Source organism: Panulirus ornatus, chromosome 44, assembly GCF_036320965.1.
Source record: "Panulirus ornatus isolate Po-2019 chromosome 44, ASM3632096v1, whole genome shotgun sequence".
Lineage (NCBI taxonomy): Eukaryota > Metazoa > Arthropoda > Malacostraca > Decapoda > Palinuridae > Panulirus > Panulirus ornatus.
In genome coordinates this window covers 11,902,501-11,928,257 of record NC_092267.1, presented here as the reverse complement: position 1 = coordinate 11,928,257, position 25,757 = coordinate 11,902,501, and the positions used below count along the sequence as shown (strand labels likewise).

General features: G+C 45.1%; 1 protein-coding gene across 1 annotated transcript; it reads right to left on the bottom strand.

The window, feature by feature from the left end:
• Nucleotides 1–408: 408 nt before the first annotated feature.
• LOC139762747 (single insulin-like growth factor-binding domain protein-2) lies at nt 409–12,089 on the bottom strand. Its single transcript, XM_071687839.1, has 3 exons — nt 11,902–12,089; nt 6,012–6,132; nt 409–3,331 (listed from the first exon to the last, which is right to left on the bottom strand). The coding sequence occupies exons 1-3, from the start codon at nt 11,949–11,951 to the stop codon at nt 3,089–3,091; spliced, it is 414 nt and encodes a 137-aa protein (XP_071543940.1). The 5' UTR covers nt 11,952–12,089; the 3' UTR covers nt 409–3,088.
• Between the last annotated feature and the right edge of the window lie 13,668 nt (nt 12,090–25,757).

The following is a 25,757-nucleotide window of genomic DNA, read 5'->3' as shown; positions in this document are numbered from 1 at the left end:
GGGAATACGTGGGAAGTATTCTTTCTCCCCTATCCCCAGGGATATATATATATATATATATATATATATATATATATATATATATATATATATATATATATATATATATGTATATATAGCCAAGGAGAAAGACATGTTACCATGATATTTTATTTTTTTTTTTTTTCAAACTATTCGCCATTTCCCGCGTTAGCGAGGTAGCGTTAAGAACAGAGGACTGGGCCTTTGAGGGAACTTCCTAACCTGGCCCCCTTCTCTGTTCCTTCTTTTGGAAAAAAAAAAAAGAGAGGGGAGGATTTCCAGCCACCCGCTCCCTCCCCTTTTAGTCGCCTTCTACGACACGCAGGGAATACGTGGGAAGTATTCTTTCTCCCCTAACCCCAGGGATATGATATTTTATATCTGCAGTATAATAACAATATTTTATTAACAAGCTACTTGTACAATAGAAATACATTCGATTTGCCACTTGGCTGTATGTATGGTGGTGTGGAGGAGGTGCCCTGGCTGGCCAGCATGGTGATCAAGATGTCTGGCTTGATCATACATCCAACAGATCAGCTATCCTTTTGCACACTTTTAAATGATTTGATTTTACATCGTGAATTATGATATTAGTAATAACGTATATGTATATATGCATATTTGCGTGTGTGGGCGTTTAGGTATATACATGTGTATGTGGGTGGGTTGGGCTATTCTTTCGTCTGTTTCCTTGCGCTACCTCGCTAACGCGGGATACAGCGACTTAATTTGAAAATAATAACAACAATAATAATAATGATAATAATAATAATAATAATAATAATAATAATAATAATAATAATAATAGTAATAATAATGATAATAATAATAATAATAATAATAATAATAATAATAATAATAATATAATGATGATAATAATAATGATGATAATGGTAATGATAATAATAATAATATACTATTATCATTAATATCAGAAGAAGAAGAAGAGAAGCAGAAAGACATAGGAAGATGTTTCTAAAAAGGAATGTGAGCGGAAAATGAAACCATTGATAAGATTATGTTGTCAGTAGAAAGTAGGGAAAGTCCGGGTGATACTGTGTTGATATCTGCTGGTGTTGACCAGCACCCCCACACCGTCTTACATCTACCTTGTAGTGAATGTCAGTTACATAACTTTAGACCTAATTCCATTCACTATAACGAGGGATATGGACTGCGTCCAGTCTGATGAACCTTCACTGTGTGGCCCACTACCCTCTAAGGTTCATTATTACTGACTATACATAAATGATGGGAAGTTGGTCATGTAAGAACGACACACTTGTTGACATAATGAAGTACACACATATCAAGTTTGTTTGCTTACACTATACGTGTTATACTACAAAAATACTAAACTGACAAGATTTGGAGAGAGGAACTCCCTGTCTCCTGCATTATTAAGAAACAGTATTTGTAGTGTTAAGTTATTCCATTATGTAGAATGACATCATGAAAATGCTGATTAGTTCTTTCCAAAGGAAATTAGTTATTGAATATGGTGGTACAAATTTCTTACGTTGGATTTGAACAATTTTTCATCATGACAGAGGATTACAACTGATGCATCAATGACTAGCAGACTTGGTTTCCCTCCTGACAAAGTTCCTTTGAATCAGTTTGAACTTATTGGTAAAGTGTGCATGACGGACCAGTGTGACACGTGAATGACTGACAGTTATGACGCACGAGAGTGGGAGAGTCTTGCATGAGAACCAACCTCGAGAGACTTAGTGGTCGAGGGTCACACAGTGTTAGGAAATAGCAATCTTGATCTTGATTCTTGCTTTAATGATCTTTCTTAAAGGTTAATGAGAGAACAATTTGTATGAAATCCGCGAGATAAATCTTATACAACCCTGGTATGTCCTCTGGTGGGTGGCATACATTGTTCACTGAGTACACAAAGTTAAGGTACTACATATATAGCTATGTTGCCGTCATACAGAGTTATGTTGCCGTCATACAACACTATGCAGCCGTCATACAAAGCTGTGTTGCCGTCATATAGAGCTATGTTGCCGTCACACACAGCTATGTTGCCGTCTTGTTGTCATGATACAAAACTGTTGCTACCACAGTACAGAGTTCGTACATTATGAAGGTACAAAGTTGTGTGGAAAAGGCACAAATTTTGGAGTTATAAAGTACACACATTTATCTTCATTGCCAATACAGGTTGTGACAGCTAAACTGTATAAGATCACAAGGTCTGAAGGAAGATACTGTTACACGTAAGAATGATTTGCATAACACAGTAAATCGTTTTCACAGCTCAGAGGTACACATTACTTGTTATTAGTAAGAAAAATAGACTTTTACAGTTCAAAGGTAGACAGTTGTTGTTACACAGGTACAAAGTTGTTTCAGTTACTTAATCAATAAGACATAAAGGTACAACATTGTTGTTCCTTTATTGTTACATACAGGTTAAACTGGGAATGTGCAGTAGCATGAGGCAAGCACTGAGTTACTCCGATGAGACAGTACAATGTTGTTACGTGGAACATGACAGAGTTGTTACACTCCAGTTGCTCAGGTTTGTAACAGTGTGATGGTTCAACACCATCACCAAGACACATCTGTCTTTAACTCAAGATCTAATGTTCTTACAAGTGTGACGGAGAGACACTTGATCTGATAGTATACACCTAGTCATTACTGAGGTCGTCGTCAAGTGGTGGGGTGCACCTGGTCGTCTGTCGTCAGGTGGTGGGGTGCACCTGGTCGTCAGGTGGTGGGGTGCACCTGGTCGTCAGGTGGTGGGATGCACCTGGTCGTCAGGTGGTGGGGTGAGTGCACTTGGTCGTCAGGTGGTGGGATGCACCTGGTCGTCAGGTGGTGGGGTGCACCTGGTCGTCAGGTGGTGGGGTGCACCTGGTCGTCAGGTGGTGGGATGCACCTGGTCGTCAGGTGGTGGGGTGAGTGCACTTGGTCGTCAGGTGGTGGGATGCACCTGGTCGTCAGGTGGTGGGGTGCACCTGGTCGTCAGGTGGTGGGATGCACTTGGTCGTCAGGTGGTGGGGTGAGTGCACTTGGTCGTCAGGTGGTGGGGTGGGTGCACCTAGTCATCATTAAGAACGTTCTGGAAGAGGGAGGAAAGCCAGGTGAAAAAGCTGTTGATCTTGTCAGCGAGGGAGTCGTTCCTGTGGGCACAGCGGGCGGGTTCATCCATAGCCAGGAGGGCCAGGGCGTTGCCACCCCCCTCACTGCTGGTGCCACTATTGCTGGTGGGCTCTCGACATTCTAGACCACGCCCACACCGCCCGTGCCACGCCCACTGACCACCACATGTCTGCCCTGGGCCCTGAACATGAAGATAACGTTATTAATGTGTTTGAATGTGTGGAAATTATGGAGAAACGCAAACAGCAGTAGCTCGTTGTTGTAGTGGAAGAGATCAGAAACATGGAGGTTAGTGCAGGAAGAACAACCAGACAACTGAAGGAGAAATACCTGTCAACTTACATGTAAGAGGCCGGTAATAATGTCTCATGCACCTCAAGCGAAGTATTTCTCAAGCCTATTTTCAAATATATCTATAATGTTGCTTTTAGTTACTATAATCGTTAAATGATTGCATAGATTAACGGTTCTGTTGAAAGAAAAGTACTTTGCCTTATTCGGAGTGAGTCGTTCGTCCCTGAGTTTTACCCATCACTGTTATGAAGATCAGACATGTCCAGCCAGGCATCGCTGCTTACATCCTGATCGTCAAAGTGATAATTTTGATTTCCTGTGAGACTTAACATCTCTTTCCTAGCCTAAATAAGTTTAAGTCATCTCGTCGGCTCATAGGATTTGTTTCTCAATCCATAAACCATCTCTTTAGCTCCTGGCTTTAGTCTGTATTGTTCAGTATTTCAAGGAAAGACGACAAAAACTGAACACAACACTCAAGGTGGACACGCACCCTTGACACCAAGGTGGACACGCACCCTTGACACCAAGGTGGACACGCACCCTTGACACCAAGGTGGACACGCACCCTTGACACCAAGGTGGACACGCACCCTTGACACCAAGGTGGACACGCACCCTTGACACCAAGGTGGACACGCACCCTTGACACCAAGGTGGACACGCACCCTTGACACCAATGTGGACACGCACCCTTGACACCAAGGTGGACGGACACGCACCCTTGACACTCAAGTCACGATTATTTTCCTGCTGGAACTCAAATCCCCTGCCTGGCATTCACCGACATTTTTCGTCTTTGTTACTACTGTGCAGTTTACTTGGCATTAGATCATACTAGTTTGCAGTTTACTTGGCATTAGATCATACTAGCGTGCAGTTTACTTGGTATTAGATCATACTAGTGTGCAGTTACTTGGTATTAGATCATACTAGCGTGCAGTTTACTTGGCATTAGATCATACTAGTTTGCAGTTTACTTGGCATTAGATCATACTAGCGTGCAGTTTACTTGGTATTAGATCATACTCGTGTGCAGTTACTTGGTATTAGATCATACTAGCGTGCAGTTCGCTTGGTATTAGATCATACTAGTGTGCAGTTACTTGGTATTAGATCATACTAGTGTGCAGTTCGCTTGGTATTAGATCATACTAGTGTGCAGTTACTTGGTATTAGATCATACTAGCGTGCAGTTCGCTTGGTATTAGATCATACTAGTGTGCAGTTACTTGGTATTAGATCATACTAGCGTGCAGTTTACTTGGCATTAGATCATACTAGTGTGCAGTTTACTTGGCATTAGATCATACTAGTGTGCAGTTTATTTGGTATTAGATCATACTAGCGTTCAGTTTACTTGGTATTAGATCATACTAGTGTGCAGTTTACTTGGTATTAGATCATACTAGTGTGCAGTTACTTGGCATTAGATCATACTCGTGTGCAGTTTACTTGGCATTAGGTCATCGGGGATGTTTACACAAGTCTTTTTCCTCATATACCATTACCATCGTAATTAGATTCATACTGTAACTTGCATTTTCACTTTTACTGGCCACGTATAAATCGTTTTTCTTTTCCATATCATTATTCATCTGCTGCTGACTCCAGTCTTTCAGCTCGTCTGTCTCCTTGCAGATGTCGACATTCAGTTTTAGTTAATGCTTTATAACCCAGCTTCGTCTCGTCTGCTGATTTTGAAGTCCTGCAGTGCAGGACTATGTCAGACTTCCTAATATATATGAGAGAGATTTGGTCCTAAGACTGATTCCTGCGGCACGCCACTTGTTACGTCTAACTTAACTGTTGATCACAACTCTATGGCTAATCATCTAATTTTCTAACACCAAAGTACAGCACCAACCATATCATGTGACTTAATTTTGAAAATCTAAATTGATGACAACTAATTTACTTTCATCATAAATGTTGACTATAACATACAAGAAATGAAACAGATTTGTCAAACATGAACTATTTGGTTGAAACCCATGATGCGAATCTTGAAGTAATGATAGTATCTTGCCTCAAATGATGGTTCTCATACCAGTATCATACTGGTATTGGCGTTACGAAGGCAAACTTCCAATACCCTGGACCTTCTCTGCAGCAAATGACTTGTTTTGAACAGCAGTTAATGGCTCCACTCTCAGTTTTAGCTTCTTTCGTTATTCTAGGATGAAATTATCCGAATTTGACGTTTTGTTTACTTTTATTTCGTTTATGTTGATGGCATATCTTGACATGTGTGCCAGTATGTTGAAAAATGTTCTCTCTTTGCTTAACATATGTCATTGTTTCAGTGTCTTGAACCAACTCACCGTTTCCATAATTAGGAGACCATTTGGCTGGATGGTCTCTACTGCTCTAACTATAAAATTCTTTAGTGTTTCTCTGTGATCAGTCATAGTGTCTAGGAACAGAGTACTTTACATTTGTAGTGGAACATACATATATCTTACCTGGAACACACCGGCAGCGTAACGTAGCAAGCACCAGGTTGCTTCCCGCTCTCAGTAAGTTAGCATGAGTCATGCGTATCCACCACACAGTAGGACACTAACCTTGCCACACACGTAGCAGCAGCCACACATATCCAGCACCAGGCCCCAGGCACAGTGCTTGACCCTGGCCGGCATCTCGCATGTCACCTCACGGCAGGGGAGGCATGATAGTGACCACCCGCTGTAAAAGCAAAACAAATAGTAGTCTTGGAATTACTTCATCATTCGCGAAGTGAACATCGGACGTCGTCCCTGCATACAGACATAAAATGTGTTGGTACATTTGGTTAAGCACTGTGCCACTGACATGTCATTCAAGGACGTTCACACTGTCGTCCCGAAGTCCTTTTTTCCTCATAAGAATTTACATTCACCAAGTCATGTACAACATGCAGTCTGACGCATGATATGACTTTTATATTCAGACAGTGTTGAGCTTCCATGAATGTCCTCCCTGACGTCAAACAGCCAGGCCTAGGACGTACACATCAAGAAATCATCAATTATTTTGAGTTTATCTGCCTGTCTTGTTTGCTCATCCACCCCTTTTAGAATCTTACCTCTGTTACGTTGTCACATTTAGGGCTACATCCGTGGGAGAACAGTTCTCAGTTTAGAGGTTATCAGATGGCTGCAGAGCTGAAGGAAAAGGTACTTCAAAGAATCTCGAAAATCACAAACACAGGATATGTGGAGCAGCAGCAGCAGCTCATGTATTACCACGTCTTATAGCATGACCATTGACCTGCTGAATTCGTTGTTGGTACATACATGATCCTTGAAGACGTCTGCATGTTGGTTTTGTATCACATGATCCTTGAAGACGTCTGAACGTTGGTTTTATATCACAGATTTTGATCGTGCGGCCGTTATTTACCTAATTGACTATTATATTCTAACATTATATAAATTCCTAATGTAACAATCAGAATTGAGTCTCACGGAAAAATGTTTTAGATTAAAAGATTGCATATCAGAAGGGCTGTTTCGTGTTTTATCATCTACCAGTGTTCGAAATGTCTTAGTTTTGTTTCGTGACGCCCTTGGTCTATTGAACTAATTATAAAGGTATTTTCTCCTCTGCATCTGCCTGCACATGGCCATAGAAGCGGGTAATGTGTGTTTGACAACTCCAGTTCACAGTACAATAACCCAGACTGTAGACAGCTGGCTAACATTATGGAAAAACTTAGTAAAGAAAACGGGAGTTAGTTCCTTTGGGTCCACTGCAGTTGGCAGCACATCTGGTGACACCAGGTGGAGACATATGAATGACTTAGTGAATAAGTCAGTGGCAGATTGAGTAGATGAATGTGTAACTGGATGAGTATGTCTGGCTGACTTAGTGTGTTAAGTGAATGCATAAATTACCAATAAGTAGTACAGGGCAGAATGTGATGAAATCTGGCGTCAACCAGCACATCATTACACACAAATGATTGTACATACGAATCGAACTTAGTGAATCATGTAGTGAATACTAGAATGATATAGTGAATACTAGAATGATATAGTGAATACTAGAATGATATAGTGAATACTAGAATGGAAATACAATCAGTGCATCATTGTATGTTAAGAGTGTGGCTGATTGGATAATTATCCACCAATTAGTAACTGTATGATTGAATATCCGTAAATGAAAATCATTGCATTCTTCATACATTATTACAGTGAATGGAATGCATGGCTGAATATAAATAGGGGCGTAGTTGAACGAGTGCACGCACGGTTTAGATATCATTATCTCACCTTCACTACATCCTTATCTTTACTTCATCGTCTCCCCACAATACCTTTGTCCACACTAAGTTAGCTTCTACGGCCGGCTTTTAACTTACTGCGCGTAGCTTGGACCATTTTTAGGATGAGGTCAAAAAGGTCATTTTCATTAAACGCTAATCTTCACTAAACTACATCTTTATTACTCTTATCTTCACCACATCCCCGTATTCACAACACCTATCTTCACCACTATACCCTTCTGTAGATCACAAACTTATTTTCACTACACTCTTATCTTCCCTATACTGTCTTCACTACCTCGTTGTCTTCAGTACAGCCTTATCTTCATTACGTCTTTACAATACTTTTTTTTCACTAATCCAAGTTCCACACCGGCCACAGGGCAGCCTTGAACCTTCAATTCATCATTTTCACCATACCTTTTCATCCATCCTCATCTTCACAGTACCCTTAACGTGGCTGAAGATTAAAGCCAATGAAAATATCACGTTTGTTGATTGGAGGAAATGGTTTTGGGAGGGGTTTGTTGGAGAGCTCTTGGGAGTGCGGTAAGAAAGAGACCTCTTGATCTTGAACTTAACTTGTCTTGTGTGTATCTCTGCACGTCTTGTTCAGATGCGAATGATTTCTCTCCTCTGAACAGTGTCTCCTACTATACAAACGATTAGTACATCTTAGTGTTAAGTACAGCAGCTAATATACAAATAATAAGGCCATCTGAGTTACATAAAGCACAGCCCGAACTATACAAGTGTTACGTACTGCCCCTATCATACAGTACTGCCCCTATCATACAGTACTGCCCCTACCATAAAGTACTGCCCCTACCATAAAGTACTGCCCCTATCATACAGTACTGCCCCTACCATAAAGTACTGCCCCTACCATAAAGTACTGCCCCTATCATACAGAGGATTAGTTCATCCTAGTATAAAGTACTGCCCCTACCATAAAGTACTGGCCCTATCATACAGAGGATTAGTTCATCCTAGTGTAAAGTACTGCCCTACCATAAAGTACTGCCCCTACCATAAATTACTCCCCTACCATAAAGTACGCCCTATCATACAGAGATTAGTTCATCCTAGTGTAAAGTACTGCCCCAGACCATACAGTACTGCCCCTATCATACAGAGGATTAATTCATCCTAGTTGTAAAGTACTGCCCCTTCCATAAAGTACTTGCCCCCTACCATAAAGTACTTGCCCCTATCATAACAGAGGATTAGTTTCATCCTAGTGTAAAGTACTGCCCCTACCATACAGTACTGCCCCTATCAGTACAGAGGATTAATTCATCCTAGTGTAAAGGTACTGCCCCTACCATAAAGTACTGCCCCTACCATAAAGTACTGCCCCTATCATACAGAGGATTAGTTCATCCTAGTGTAAAGTACTGCCCCTACCATACAGTACTGCCCCTATCATACAGAGGATTAATTCATCCTAGTGTAAAGTACTGCCCCTACCATAAAGTACTGCCCCTACCATAAAGTACTGCCCCTATCATACAGAGGATTAATTCATCCTAGTGTAAAGTACTGCCCCTACCATACAGTACTGCCCCTACCATAAAGTACTGCCCCTATCATACAGAGGATTAATTCATCCTAGTGTAAAGTACTGCCCCTACCATAAAGTACTGCCCCTACCATAAAGTACTGCCCCTATCATACAGAGGATTAATTCATCCTAGTGTAAAGTACTGCCCCTACCATAAAGTACTGCCCCTACCATAAAGTACTGCCCCTACCATAAAGTACTGCCCCTATCATACAGAGGATTAGTTCATCCTAGTGTAAAGTACTGCCCCTACCATAAAGTACTGCCCCTATCATACAGAGGATTAGTTCATCCTAGTGTAAAGTACTGCCCCTACCATAAAGTACTGCCCCTACCATAAAGTACTGCCCCTATCATACAGAGGATTAATTCATCCTAGTGTAAAGTACTGCCCCTACCATAAAGTACTGCCCCTACCATAAAGTACTGCCCCTATCATACAGAGGATTAGTTCATCCTAGTGTAAAGTACTGCCCCTACCATAAAGTACTGCCCCTATCATACAGTGGATTAGTTCATCCTAGTGTAAAGTACTGCCCCTACCATAAAGTACTGCCCCTATCATAAAGTACTGCCCCTATCATAAAGTACTGCCCCTATCATAAAGTACTGCCCCTATCATAAAGTACTGCCCGTATCATAAAGTACTGCCCCTATCATAAAGTACTATTCTTATCCTGAAGTACTGCCCGTATCATAAAGTACTGTTCTTATCCTAAAGTACTGCCCGTATCATAAAGTACTGTTCTTATCCTAAAGTACTGTTCTTATCATAAAGTACTGCTCCTACCTTTGGGGAGGATTTAGATCTACATGCTCGAGAGTCAGTGAGTCTAAATGGGTTCAGTTTATTAGCTAACAACAGTCAGACCTCAGACCATGAGCCACCCACCAGACCCTGTCTGTAGTGTTGGTTCTTTTATATGTATTATTTCCATTTCTGCTCCCGAAAACTGGCTGCTTGTGTATCCCCGACTTTTGCTACACCATGTGATACTGGGTAAGCCACTGTGTGGTCGTTAGCATCTGAAGGATAGGTCATTACGATGTCTGCTTGTTATGCTACACCACGCATAACTCTGGAACTCTTTACCTTCTCTTGGCTTCTCCAACACCTAACATCTGATCTTTTGTGAGAGGCAAGTTTTCTATCTTCTGCACAAGTTCATGTTTCCTCTTCTCTCATATGTTCATCTCTTTAACCCTTTGCATGTTTTCGTTTAGCCTGGCCTTAGTGAGGCCTTCCGGCCATGAACGGAACCTTCAACATGAAACAAAAATCAAACCAGAGGAAAAGATGTGATTGGAAAAATGAAAACAAATAAACAAATTAATGTTAAGAAACCATTCCATAACGTCATGGTGGTCGTCACAAGACGACCATATCAGAGTGCTGGTCGTTGTCACAAGACACGACCACTTCCCACGACCCTGGCTGGGTCCTCACTGGCAGGGAGGCCGGTAGTGTCCAAGGCTTTATTTGTTTATGAGTCTGATGACGTCACACCGTCACCTCCCTCCCCCTGGGCCTCCAGCCCGGGATATGGTCAGCATAGCACCCCCCCCCCCCCGCCCCCCCCCGCCCCCACCACAAGTATAACCCGTTTTTGTAAGTGGAGTAACTAGTGATGAGAACGCTTGCTGCTGTGTTCTTAAGGATGATTTTGGAAGTGTAAGTTATGTTAGAGCAACATTAGTTGTTTGCTACAATAATGTGTTACGTTATATGTTGGTGTAGTCAACCGTTGATGCCGGAAGCCAAGCGAAAATAACGTGTAGACGTAAGATGCACAGGAGGGACCAAGACATGACCTAGATTAATGTGCTCGTCACTCACTGCTGACGCGGGGCGCCACATGTCCGTTTTCCTGACCTGTGAGCCAGCCAGAGACGCAGTCAGCAGGGACTCACTCGGCTGAGCAAGTGGCGGGGGTTAGGTTCTCCCACTCACCAAGTCTTAACTTGCAAGAAATATAACAGTCATGCTTGACGACCCAAAGTTCTGTATGTAAGTCACTTGTGTTATCGCACCCTGGACCATCACTAGATGCAAGTGCTGAATGATTGCTTGCTTGGCAAGACAAAGATGAAACCCTTACAAAATACCGGCTACAGCATGGTACAAAAATATAGGTCTGTCATGAAACGACACGATCCTCTTGGAGAGAAAAATATGATTTTGCTGATCCTATGATCAGTTTGTGGTGAGAAGCGAGTGTGTAGTTGGCAACCTCGGGAGGGCAGGGGTGCCAGCAGGCGGGTGGCACTGCGTATCTCACAGCAGTCAGGCACAGTTGTGGCCTTGTGTGTGTACACCCTGACAGCAACCATCCTCCCGCCCAGACCACACACCCACACCAACCCTTCACACTGCTGCTGCTTTGCCACATTCCCAGCCACCACATTCTCAACCCACTTTTAACTAACTACCATCTTACACTTCCTAGTAAATAATGCAACGTTAAAACTTAATACGAAAGAAAACGTGTGGAACGAAAGAAACGAAAACAGACCGAGGTCTGTCCCTCTCCGAGTCGTGACCACTGTAGGCCCCAGCGGCCGCCTCACACACCACCACCAGGCTCTTGTGTGTCCACGTCTCCTCCGTGACCTGACACACACACACACACATACTCCTCACCTGTCCAAGATGCTGGCCAGACACAAGAAGACTGCGGGAAGGACCCTCATCCTCACACTGTCGGTACAACACAAGGAGAAAACTTGCGGCGTGCAGGAAGGGCGCTGCGTCTGCCCCTGGCCGGGACTCACTGGTGAGAACCTGTTGCTGCCCACTGGTATGAAGCCCTTATGATTACTTCATTGATCTTCGCTCCACACTTGGGACATCCCGGGTCACACTTGGGATATCCCGGGTCACAGTTAGGCTCTACTACTACCATTTACCTTTCGTGGGTGGTAGGGAAAGATGTACCAGAACAATCATATGCCACTGGTACTGTATAACAACAAAGGATTTGAGAAACTTGCTTGTTCTGAGACAACCATAGTATCTGGCGTGTTGAAGTTATGAGAGGTTATGGAAGGTATGATAATGATGACCTCAACATTCCTGAAACTGTGAGGTCGTTATATTTTCATTTTGCCAATAAGGTCACTTCATTCGTTGAGACATTGATGGCTGCTTCATCCTGGAAGATACAGTACTGATGTACACCTGGCTATACCTGCACATCAGTGTCATCATAAGAGTCATCAATAAGGCAGCTTTAAACAGGACTATCATTACAACAGATTGTATTACATGAGTTTACAACAGATTGTATTACCATACTGACACAAGCTAACAACAAGTTGTATTACGATACTAATATGAGTCTACAACAGGTTGTATTATGATAATGATATGAGTCTACAACAGGTTGTAGTACGGTACTGAGTTTGCAAATGCCAGTTATTTTGACGTCATCCCACATCTTGACGACTGACTATACACAAGATGACGTGCCTGTGACGTGAACATGCTACAGTATGATAAGGAACAACCATCACACCTCTACCATGTTCTACTGTTCCTACCTCTAACTCTGGTGTGGCTTCCACGATTACTACACCTTCTCTCTGAGGTGGAGATTAACTTGTATTTCATTCAACATTCTTACAGAACAAAGTGGTTATGATAGAAGACTATGAAAATAATGTTTTGGTCTAGCAGGTGGAGGATACAGGAGGTGTTAGCTAGGACTGAGCCACGCCGTCAGTCAGAGATACCAATATGGACGGATACATTCTTCATCTGCCTTCCTTGCCCCTCATACCTTCTGTCTGACTCTGGTGGGGTCTGCCTGGCCTCATCTCCTGAACCACACGACAATTTTGGTTCATGTTTTACACAATTATTTTCGTTTTATATATCTGATCTGGTTCATTTATTGTATTACATTTACCTATCCTAAAAGATTTTTTCATTTCATTTGGCTGTCCGGCACAAGAACGAAGACATTTACATCTGGTTGTCACATATGGGTAGCATACACGTCCATATATAAGACTTACTAGTGAGACTGGTGCTCCTGGTGAGGCATGGTACTCCTGGTGCTCCTGGTGAGGTAGGTGCTCCTGGTGTGGTTGGTGCTCCCAGTGAGGCAGGTGCTCCTAGTGAGGCAGGTGCTTCTGGTGAGGCAGGTGCTCTTCGTAAGGCAGGTGCTCCTGGTGAGGCTGGTGCTCCTGGTGAAGCAGGTGCTCCTGATGAGGCAGGTGGTCCTTGTGAGGCAGGTGCTCCTGGTGAGGCAGGTGGTCCTGGTGAGGCAGGTGGTCCTGGTGAGGCAGGTGCTCCTAGTGAGGCAGGAGCTCCTGGTGAGGCTGGTGCTCCTAGTGAGGTAGGTGCTCTTGGTGAGGTAGGTGCCCTTGGTGAGGTAGGTGATCTTGGTGAGGTTGGTGCCCTTGGTGAGGTTGGTGCCCTTGATGAGGTAGGTGCTCTTGGTGAGGTAGGTGTTCTTGGTGAGGTTGGTGCCCTTGGTGAGGTTGGTGCCCTTGATGAGGTAGGTGCCCTTGGTGAGGTAGGTGCTCTTGGTGAGGTAGGTGCTCTTGGTGAGGTAGGTGCTCTTGGTGAGGCAGGAGCTCTAGGTGAGGTAGGTGCTCTTGGTGAGGTCGGTGCTCTTGGTGAGGTTGGTGCCCTTGATGAGGTAGGTGCCCTTGGTGAGGTAGGTGCTCTTGGTGAGGTAGGTGTTCTTGGTGAGGTAGGTGCCCTTGGTGAGGTAGGTGCTCTTGGTGAGGTAGGTGCTCTTGGTGAGGTAGGTGCCCTTGGTGAGGTAGGTGCTCTTGGTGAGGCAGGAGCTCTTGGTGAGGTAAGTGCTCTTGGTGAGGTAGGTGCTCTTGGTGAGGTAGGTGCTCTTGGTGAGGTAGGTGTTCTTGATGAGGTAGGTGCCCTTGGTGAGGTAGGTGCTCTTGGTGAGGTTGGTGCCCTTGGTGAGGTAGGTGCTCTTGGTGAGGCAGGAGCTCTTGGTGAGGTAGGTGCTCTTGGTGAGGTAGGTGCTCTTGGTGAGGTAGGTGTTCTTGATGAGGTAGGTGCCCTTGGTGAGGTAGGTGCTCTTGGTGAGGTAGGTGCTCTTGGTGAGGTAGGTGCCCTTGGTGAGGTAGGTGCTCTTGGTGAGGCAGGAGCTCTTGGTGAGGTAGGTGCTCTTGGTGAGGTAGGTGCTCTTGGTGAGGTAGGTGCTCTTGGTGAGGTAGGTGCCCTTGGTGAGGTAGGTGCTCTTGGTGAGGTAGGTGCTCTTGGTGAGGTAGGTGCCCTTGGTGAGGTAGGTGCTCTTGGTGAGGCAGGAGCTCTTGGTGAGGTAGGTGCTCTTGGTGAGGTAGGTGCTCTTGGTGAGGTAGGTGCTCTTGGTGAGGTAGGTGTTCTTGATGAGGTAGGTGCCCTTGGTGAGGTAGGTGCTCTTGGTGAGGTTGGTGCCCTTGGTGAGGTAGGTGCTCTTGGTGAGGCAGGAGCTCTTGGTGAGGTAGGTGCTCTTGGTGAGGTAGGTGCTCTTGGTGAGGTAGGTGCTCTTGGTGAGGTAGGTGTTCTTGATGAGGTAGGTGCCCTTGGTGAGGTAGGTGCTCTTGGTGAGGTAGGTGCTCTTGGTGAGGTAGGTGCCCTTGGTGAGGTAGGTGCTCTTGGTGAGGCAGGAGCTCTTGGTGAGGTAGGTGCTCTTGGTGAGGTAGGTGCTCTTGGTGAGGTAGGTGCTCTTGGTGAGGTAGGTGCCCTTGGTGAGGTAGGTGCTCTTGGTGAGGTTGGTGCCCTTGGTGAGGTAGGTGCTCTGGGTGAGGTAGGTGTTCTTGGTGAGGTAGGTGCCCTTGATGAGGTAGGTGCCCCTGGTGAGGTAGGTGCTCTGGGTGAGGTAGGTGTTCTTGGTGAGGTAGGTGCTTGCAGTGAGGTTGACGCTCAAATAAGTAGATGAATAACATGATTTTGGCAGACAGCCATTTAGGTAAAGGTTTGCACTTGAGGTTTGGCAGACTTTACAGAACTGGTAGGCCATGATAGTTATCATGAGAAACATAGACAACAGAAGGCCTGATTGACTGGGTGGTCTGGTAAAAAAAAAAAAATTGACAAGAAAATGTAATTCCGCTCAGCAATTTTTTCAGCTATCACCGACTCCCCGCTGCTGCACATTAGCCTTCTAGTGTCCCCGTTACCGCTGTCGTTTATAAGTTCATATCTGGCGTTTTTCTCAGTCTACCTGAATTTATAGAATATTTGGTATGACTTTTGAAGGTATTTATAGTCTTAACATTCACTACGTCTGACGGTAACTTACTCCAGTGCTCAACAAATCTATAGGAAAAGAAGCTTTTTCCCACGTCCGTACTACATCTTGTAGCCTTGAGATTTATTCCATTAGTCCTGGTAACCGTATTTTCTGGTATTTCGAAAAAAAAGTTCGTGGTTTACTTTGTGGAACTTATCCAGAATTTTGAACACTTAGATCAAGTCGCCGTGAAGTCTACGTTTTTTCAGGGAGAAGAGATCCAATCGTTTCAGCCTCTCTTCGTATGCCAGATTTCTAAGGAAAGCGATAAATTTTGTCTCGCGTCTTTGTACTTGCTCTAATTTTTCTTCGTCTTTTTGATAGTTTGGGGACCAAAACTGGACTGCATATTTAAGGTGTGGTCTCGCTAGAGAATCACAAAGTGTGACAATTGTTTCTGGTGTCTTGTATCTATGTTCCTGGCCAGGAAACCTAATATTTGGTTGCCCTTTTTTGACTTGCTGCTTGACACTGTTTAGTGAACTTCAGATTGTTGCTAATGATAACGCCAAGGTCCTTTTCTTCATTCACTTTAGTAAGAGAATTTCCGAATAGCTTGTAGACGTAACGTATATTCTTGTTTCTAAAGTGCATAACTTTACACTTGTCTACAATAAACTTCATTTGCCAACAGTCTGACCATTCTGCTAGTAAGTTAAGATCTCTTTGAATAATTTCGCAGTCCCGCCTGTTTACAGCTCTACATCCTAGTTTATTATCATCAGCAAATTTGGAGATATTAGATATGAAACCGAGTTCTAGGTCATTAATGTATATCATGAAAAGAATTGGGCCTAGAACCGACCCCTGTGGCACACCACTCGTTAAGTCTAGCCAATCTGAGTCTTCACCGTTTAATACTACAGTGGCTGCTTTCTAACGGTAAGCCAGTCTCTGATCCATGTATAGAGTTCTTCACCGATTCCGTGTGCTTTAGATTTATTAAAAGTGTCTTGTGAGGTCCTTTATCGAAAGCCTTTTGGAAATCTAAATATACGACATCAGACGATAATTTTTCGTCTCAGTTCTGATGAATAACATTAAAAAATCCAGTAAATTCGTCAGGCAGGATCTTCTTCTATTATGGAAACCGTGTTGGTTGTCTGATATGATTTTGTGTTCTACAGACATGACACTTTTAAACTAAATAATTTTCTCCTTCATTTTACCTAACACTGACGTAACGCCAATTGACCGGTAGTCCAAGGCACACTTTTTGTCTCCTTTTTATATATAGGCCATAGTGCACTCCTGAAGGTTTTTGATGTGAGCGAGGGGCACGTAAGTCTGGAGAGTTGTTGTTGATAGTGATGACGAAGGTGGAGTCGTTCATGTACTTCCATCGATGGTTTGTGTCCTTCAGGGCGTCACTGATAGAGATGAGGAAGCAGAGCGGCCCCCAGCTTGGTGTCCTGCCTCACCAAGAGCACCTACCTCACCAAGAGTTGCTCCCATACAGCGGACGGTTTGGTGTCACCTGGTCAGGAAGTCTGTCAGCCACCATGTAAGACACGCATATAATCCTAGGTCGATGATTTTCCTTACGACGATGTTATGATTTACCGAGTCGAAAGCCTTCGTGAAGTATACGAAGGTCAGTGCCACCGAGGTCTTGTGTTTCTCCAAGTTGCGGTAAACGAAGTCTAGGAAGCTGGCAAGGGAGTGAGTGGTGGAGAAAGACTTTTTGTTTCCAAACTGCTAAGGGTCTACTGAATCAGCAGTGTCAGCATAAACCCAGTCAAACGCAAAACTTTCCTAGGTTAAACTGGGAATGGGAATGATTGCGACAGGTTCTAAGCCAATAAGAGACTCTGGTTGGCGGATTTGGTTGGTGGAATGACATATGCTGTCGTATTCCCAGCTGGGGCATCATTAGATTGTTTGAGTGAAGCATTCATTAGGGCGATCAGTAGTGTAGCTAATTCATGGGATAATTCCTTGTATAGTTTTACTGGAAAATCTATGGGTGTGGTTGAGCGTCTGGTTTTAAGGTGCTGAAGGCGCTTAGCAACTTGATAGTCCTCAACTGTGTTCATGGGAGATGAGTTAGTAGGTATGTTGAGAGGGAGTTGATGTTGAGTTGTGGTAATCGTTGGCAAATATTGGAAAAGTGGTTGTTGCACTGGTGTGTGGCGACCTCATTGCTGAGTTGGTCTACACATGGGAAGGGGCAGAGACTTCACTTGCCACAGTGAGATAGTTCTTTGTTCTGTCACACCGCTGACCCATGTTTACCTGTTTAAATGCCACATCTTGTTTAAGTAATAGGCCATCTTCGCGGCTCGTTATTCGCGTTGCATTTTCTAGCGAAGTTGTTTGTAGCGGGCGTGGTTGCGACTGTTGAACGCTTTATTTCGCTGTTGCATGAGTCGCTTAATGCGGTGGGTGATTCAGGGAGCGTCTGCCGGGTGCAGTGTTACCGTCTTCTGGGGAAAGAAGTGTTGGTAGGCCTGACTGCCGGGGTCATGATACTTCTCCCACGTGATCTCAACATGATCTTCACTGGTCACCGCAGTACATTGATGACATGTTACCCAACAACCGAAAATCACTTTGTTGAATCTATAAGTTTTGTTGTGTGCCCGCTTGTGTTGAGAGATGGTGGGGTGGGGGAGAGGTGTGGGTGGTAAGGATTGGTCTGTCAAGCTAGTAAGAATCAGGTCAAGAGTGTTTTGACCATGGATGAAAAAGTTAACCATCTGAGGTTAATGTAGTTTTTCTTGGAAGATGGTGGTGTCTGTCTCTTGAAATCCATACATACCAAAACATTGGAACAAAGGTGCCTCGTTCTGAGCATGTCGTAGGTGTAAGGCAGGTGCTCTTGGTGAGGTAGGTGCTCTTGGTGAGGTAGGTGCTCTTGGTGAGGTAGGTGCTCTTGGTGAGGTAGGTGCTCTTGGTGAGGCAGGTGCTCCTGGTGAGGCAGGTGTTCCTGGTGAGGCTGGTGATTCTGGTGAGGCAGGTGCTCCTGGTGAGGCAGGTGCTCCTGGTGAGGCTGGTGATTCTGGTGAGGCAGGTGGTCCTGGTGAGGCAGGTGGTCCTGGTGAGGCAGGTGGTCCTGGTGAGGCAGGTGCTCTTGGTGAGGCAGGTGCTCCTGGTGAGGCAGGTGCTCCTGGTGAGGCAGGTGCTCCTGTTGAGGCAGGTGCTCCTGGTGAGCCTGGTGCTCCTGGTGAGGCAGGTGCTCCTGGTGAGGCAGGTGCTCCTGGTGAGGCAGGTGCTCCTGTTGAGGCAGGTGCTCCTGGTGAGCCTGGTGCTCCTGGTGAGGCAGATGCTCCTGGTGAGGCAGGTGCTCCTGGTGAGGCAGATGCTCCTGGTGAGGCTGGTGCTCCTGGTGAGGCAGGTGGTCCTGGTGAGGCAGGTGCTCCTGGTGAGGCAGGTGCTCCTGGTGAGGCAGGTGCTCCTGGTGAGGTTGGTGCTCCTGGTGAGGCAGGTGCTCCTGGTGAGGCTGGTGCTCCTGGTGAGGCAGGTGCTCCTGGTGAGGTTGGTGCTCCTGGTGAGGCAGGTGCTCCTGGTGAGGCAGGAGCTCCTGGTGAGGCTGGTGCTCCTGGTGAGGCAGGTGCTCCTGGTGAGGCAGGTGGTCCCGGTGAGGTTGGTGCTCCTGGTGAGGCAGGTGCTCCTGGTGAGGCAGGTGCTCCTGGTGAGGCTGGTGCTCCTGGTGAGGCAGGTGGTCCTGGTGAGGTTGGTGCTCCTGGTGAGGCAGGTGCTCCTGGTGAGGCAGGAGCTCCTGGTGAGGCAGGTGCTCCTGGTGAAGCAGGTGCTCCTGGTGAGGCAGGTGCTCCTGGTGAGGCAGGTGGTCCTGGTGAGGTTGGTGCTCCTGGTGAGGCAGGTGCTCCTGGTGAGGCAGGAGCTCCTGGTGAGGCAGGTGCTCCTGGTGAAGCAGGTGCTCCTGGTGAGGCAGGTGCTCCTGGTGAGGCAGGTGGTCCTGGTGAGGTTGGTGCTCCTGGTGAGGCAGGTGCTCCTGGTGAGGCAGGTGGTCCTGGTGAAGCAGGTGCTCCTGGTGAGGCAGGTGCTCCTGGTGAGGCAGGTGCTCCTGGTGAGGCAGGTGCTCCTGGTGAGGTTGGTGCTCCTGGTGAGGCAGGTGCTCCTGGTGAGGCAGGTGCTCCTGGTGAGGCAGGTGCTCCTGTTGAGGCAGGTGCTCCTGGTGAGGTTGGTGCTCCTGGTGAGGCAGGTGCTCCTGGTGAGGCAGGTGGTCCTGGTGAAGCAGGTGGTCCTGGTGAGGCAGGTGCTCCTGGTGAGGCAGGTGCTCCTGGTGAGGCAGGTGCTCCTGGTGAGGCAGGTGGTCCTGGTGAGGCTGGTGCTCCTGGTGAGGTTGGTGCTCCTGGTGAGGTTGGTGCTCCTGGTGAGCAGGTGCTCCTGGTGAGGTTGGTGCTCCTGGTGAGGCAGGTGCTCCTGGTGAGGCAGGTGCTCCTGGTGAGGCAAGTGAGAATCATACAGATACAAGGATGATAATATAGATGAATCTGATCTTGCAACCATGATAAAGAAATGTCAAACTATATGATATATAATGTATACTAGAAATAACACAGGGGAGGTTAACGGTGTACTGTTCATTGTACCCATTGTACGTCTAAGTAACACAGAGGATGTTTAGATTTGCATGACGGAGGGTACAGCTGGAGGCCTGCGTTGCATGACGGAGGGTACAGCTGGAGGTCTTGCAAGCTTTAATTAAAGTACAGTAAAGGGATTTACCGTCATGATGATATAATTCATCAGACCTTGACACCTTTAACTTTATTACAGTGAACACTGTAATTTTCAGTCATTCAGTCAGTCAGGTTATGGGTAGCGGAGAAATAACAACAGTAGGAATGTTGGGGGTAATAGTAGCCTGGTAGATGGATGGATGTACCTGAGACACACGTATGTACATTGTCAAGCTGTCTGACACACTTCATGTTCTCTGTACTGTGTCAATGATATAGCAGGAGTCGAGTGTGGCTGTGTTACTGACTGGCTATTACGTAACGGTGGTGAGGAGTGGAGTGTGGCTGTGGTTAAGTTGCTATAGTTAAAACAAAGTTAAACTTGAAATACCTTTTTAAGGAAATGATACTTCGGAAAATATAGTAACAAAATGAAGGGGTCAGGCTAAACCTCATGAGATCCTGAATGTCATTAGGATCTGAACCTTCCAGAATGAGAGAGAAGAATAGATTATCCTCCTGGACCGAGCGTGACTACTGTTTCCATTCTCCTGTACTCTACAGAAAACGGGTATAGCCTCGGAGTCTGGCGACCGAGAAAATGTAGGAAGGGTACATTGTATTTTTTTTTTTCCACGTTACATGAAGGTAGTTAATAGTCTGTATTGTCTTATTTGACAGTTTATTTCATTTTCATGGAGTTCAGTTGCCTTCACAATTAGAATGACTTCTTAAATCTACATGTATCACATTTAGGGTAAATTGTCACCAAATAATATATGTAAATTTATTGCCGATAATGTAACATCAGAAGAGTTAGTTATAAAACTTTATTTTTGTAGACATACATAAACAAAGCACGTTAGTGACCGCCTGGGTGGTGGTACAGGGGTAGGAGGGAACGCATTCATGAGGAGGAGTGGGAGCTGCTCTCCTGTCAGAGAGGCGGGCGGGAAGGTCTGGTGTCCACCATGTTACATGATGATAACAGGATGAGAAGTGATAACAAAATTAACATTAACATTTCTCTGATACAAAAATAAGTATAACAAGTCATTTAGAACATTAACATTGATAGTAATACCTGTGTAGGTGGAGAGACATTTGACAGTTACTATATATAGTAGGTATATACAACAAATTATATATACACTGATTATTAGTGTGCATATATTGGAAATAGGGCAATGTAATGTGCAGTTATAGGAGTAAAACAAGAGCTCAGACAAATTACATATCATATATGTAGTTACAGCTTGTACTTGCTGTAGGTATGTTATCATTAATAATCATACGGAGGTTACAGTACCCACAGGCCATGTTCTTACAGAATGTGATAGCACTGGCCATGATTACACCAGATTTGTTTATTGCTTGGGTCATAGCAAGTTTTGGATACGTGTCATAATGTCTTCAGGGATATCACTGTCAGTAATCACAAAGTTGTCGAAACAGTAGACCTTGAGGTCTGAAATCACTAATCTTGGGACATTAGTTAATACCATGTCCTAGTTTGTGTTCACTGGGAATGTTCTTCATCATGATTTCTCGCGACTTGCCACATGTACATACTTGTACCCTATGTGTACTCTGGCAGTTACAGCATCACATTGTACAGTTCAGATCTGGTGCTCTCCATACTGATGTTTCTTATCCTAGAATGATCATAGTACATAATGCTACAGCTACCTTGTCCTTCAGCATCTCTAAAGAAGTTTTCTTCCTCCCTGTCAACTGTAATTCTAGATTGAACATTTAGGGTGTAGGTCCTGGCCTGATGATATTAAAATGTGATTACTTTGGGGAAATCTTTTACAAAAACCTGTAAGTCTACCGTTCTGCCTTTGTATAAAGATTAATAACAAGTCCTTGAATATAACAAAGACTTAGAGTGTGTGGCATCTTTTGGCCTTCCTTCCTCGCTCTCCTCTATTTTGTTTACCTTCCTCTCTGGCTGATCTATATCCGTCAGTGATGATACATCAACCTCCCCCTCCTTCTGTATTAACACAGGTATATCTGCAGAGGGATCCCTCAGGGTTCTGTCTTATCTCCTATGCTCTTCCTCCTGTTTATCAACGATTTCTTCAACAAATAAAGAAATGTTATCCTAAGCTAATGTTATCCTAAGCTAATGTTATCCTACGGTAATGTTATTCTAAGCTAATGTTATCCTAAGCTAACTACTTAATAATACATTCTTCCACTTCCTTAACGAAGTCGCTCGATCTACATCTTGTGTCGCCTTAACTACCTCTACAGAATACAATTGAGACAAGGTTTATCATTGGTGTAGACGAATCTTAATATTGCAATGCCTTTATAGCCCAATTTCTTTGTTTTTCTTTCTCAAACTCCTGTAGCTTTCTCGTCTCCCTTGATGGCCTTCTATCTACCCAGTCAATATAAAAAACATATTTGGTATCACTATAAAATCTAATCTATCTTTGAAACTCCTGATTACACAAATAGATGAGTCTATCTCGAGGAAACTCAGCGTTCTGTTTAGGGTCAAAAATTCTCTTATGGTTACTTGTTCTTGTTATTCAGAGGATTGATCCATCCTTGTACAGTAAGGTCTCACATCTGAGGAGGTTATACTTCTACATACCTAGTTGAGCGAGTCGAGCCCAAAGTAATACGACATATCAACTCTCTCAGCTTGACCCACTTGCCCTACATCGTAAAGTTTGATCTCTTTCCCTCTTCAACATACGTATATTTCTTCAGAGTTTGGGAGTATGTTTGTTCATGTGGCGAGACGTTTCCTACGGAGGTGAAATGGGCCTGACCGTCTGCTGCGGAAGTTTATGTTGATAGGAGCGAGCGAGGCTTGTGCTTGTGTATGTGAGCGGGGATGGGGTGACCTTGTGTATGTGAGCGGGGATGGGGTGACCCTGTGTATGTGAGCAGGGATGGGGTGATCTTGTGTATGTGAGCGGGGATGGGGTGACCCTGTGTATGTGAGCGGGGATGGGGTGACCTTGTGTGTGGCTTGTGCTGGCGGTGTTGGGGTCACCTTGAGAGGCTCCCACTACTTGTGAACTCGACCACCTGTTGTTGTCGCTTGTGTCACACTCCCACATACTGCCGTCACCTGACCTTGTGTCGCAGGCACTCTACTTACCGTCCTACTTCCTTACCTGCCATGATTTGCGAGATTTAGTCCTGGGCAGAGCTAGCGCTCTTCACACGAGAGAGAGAGAGAGAGAGAGAGAGAGAGAGAGAGAGAGAGAGAGAGAGAGAGAGAGAGAGAGAGAGAGAGATGAGAAACGATATGGAAATATCGGGAGGTTCAGTAGAGGCGTGGAAGATGTTATGGGAAGTACAGAGGTATGGTATAAACTGTAGTGAGGTGTGTTTACTGGTTGATTATTCACGTAGACATACATACATCCCACGCAGACAGCCGGCAGCTACCTGCTTGCTTGATGAGGGAAGCTGGCGTAGCGAAGACAAGTGTTGTTTGTTGTGTACATGGATGGATGGATATACGAATGGATGCAAGGTGCATCGATGCATGGATGGATGCAAGGTGCATCGATGCATGGATGGATGCAAGGTGCATGGATGAATGCATACATTAAACCTCTGGTAACTCGAGGACAGGTAATTCTTCTCCCTAATACATTATGTGGGAATCTTCTCCTTATGTTCGCCAGCCTCGTCCTGCAGCGTCATCCATGACAGGCAGATACGCCATAGCTTGACAAACGCCTGCTGGCCTCCCTCCGTTATTCCCATCCTCATGAGGTTGTCAGTATCTGTCATGAGTACCTGTCTTTCCCTGAGGAAGAGTAAGGAACCATGCACTATTATACTTCATGAACTACTAATACAATAACAAGGATCTACAATGTGGCAGTTTAGTTTGGAGTGTGATCAAAAAGATGTGAAGATGTAAAGAGGGTCTTCTGTCTAGGTTGAGGAGGCTGGCAAGCAGGTAAAGGATGGGAAATTCAGGGTGTGTGAGGCATGTCCAGCAGACTAGCGGCTGGAGCCTCTCATGAGGGAAGTAATATGGTAAAGACGGAAATTAAAATATGTAACATAGACTTAGGTGTAAACAAGACCATAGCTGAACACGAGGCATTTGAAGGATCTGTAGGTGGTATACAGAACGGCGGGGTATTTACCACATCCAGGTGATGGGTGGTAGACAGAACGGCGGGGTATTTACCACATCCAGGTGATGGGTGGTATACAGAACGGCGGGGTATTTACCACATCCAGGTGATGGGTGGTATACAGAACGGCGGGGTATTTACCACATGCAGGTGATGGGTGGTATACAGAACGGCGGGGTATTTACCACATGCAGGTGATGGGTGGTATACAGAACGATGGGGTTTTTACCACATGCAGGTGATGGGTGGTAGACAGAACGGCGGGGTATTTACCACATGCAGGTGATGGGTGGTAGACAGGACGGTGGGGTTTTTACCACATGCAGGTGATGGGTGGTAGACAGAACGATGGGGTATTTACCACATGCAAGTGATGGGTGGTAGACAGAACGGTGGGGTTTTTACCTCATGCAGGTGATGGGTGGTAGACAGAACGATGGGGTTTTTACCACATGCAGGTGATGGGTGGTAGACAGAACGATGGGGTATTTACCTTATGCAGGTGATGGGTGGTAGACAGAACAGTGGGGTATTTACCACATGCAGGTGATGGGTGGTAGACAGAACGATGGGATTTTTACCACATGCAGGTGATGGGTGGTAGAGAGAACGATGGTGTATTTACCACATGCAGGTGATGGGTGTTAGACAGAACGATGGTGTATTTACCACATGCAGGTGATGGGTGGTAGACAGAACGATGGGGTATTTACCACATGCAGGTGATGGGTAGTAGACAGAACGATGGGATTTTTACAACATCCAGGTGATGGGTGGTAGACAGAACGATGGGGTATTTACCACATGCAGGTGATGGGTGGTAGACAGAACGATGGGGTTTTTACCACATGCAGGTGATGGGTGGTAGAGAGAACGATGGTGTATTTACCACATGCAGGTGATGGGTGGTAGACAGAACGATGGGGTATTTAGCACATGCAGGTGATGGGTGGTAGAGAGAACGATGGTGTATTTACCACATGCAGGTGATGGGTGGTAGACAGAACGATGGGGTTTTTACCACATGCAGGTGATGGGTGGTAGAGAGAACGATGGTGTATTTACCACATGCAGGTGATGGGTGGTAGACAGAACGATGGGGTATTTAGCACATGCAGGTGATGGGTGGTAGACAGAAGGATGGGGTATTTACCACATGCAGGTGATGGGTGGTAGACAGAACGATGGGGTATTTACCACATGCAGGTGATGGGTGGTAGACAGAACGATGAGGTATTTACCACATGCAGGTGATGGGTGGTAGACAGAACGATGGGGTATTTACCACATGCAGGTGATGGGTGGTAGACAGAACGATGGGGTATTTACCACATGCTCACCAGAAAGTTCCGCAGGATGCATCTGCAGAGTACCATGTAGAAATTGTGATAAGTTTTATGTTGGGCAGATTTAAGCAACATAGATATAGTATAAGAGCAGGACAAGAATCAAATGCCTTGTTTAATCATGTTAAAA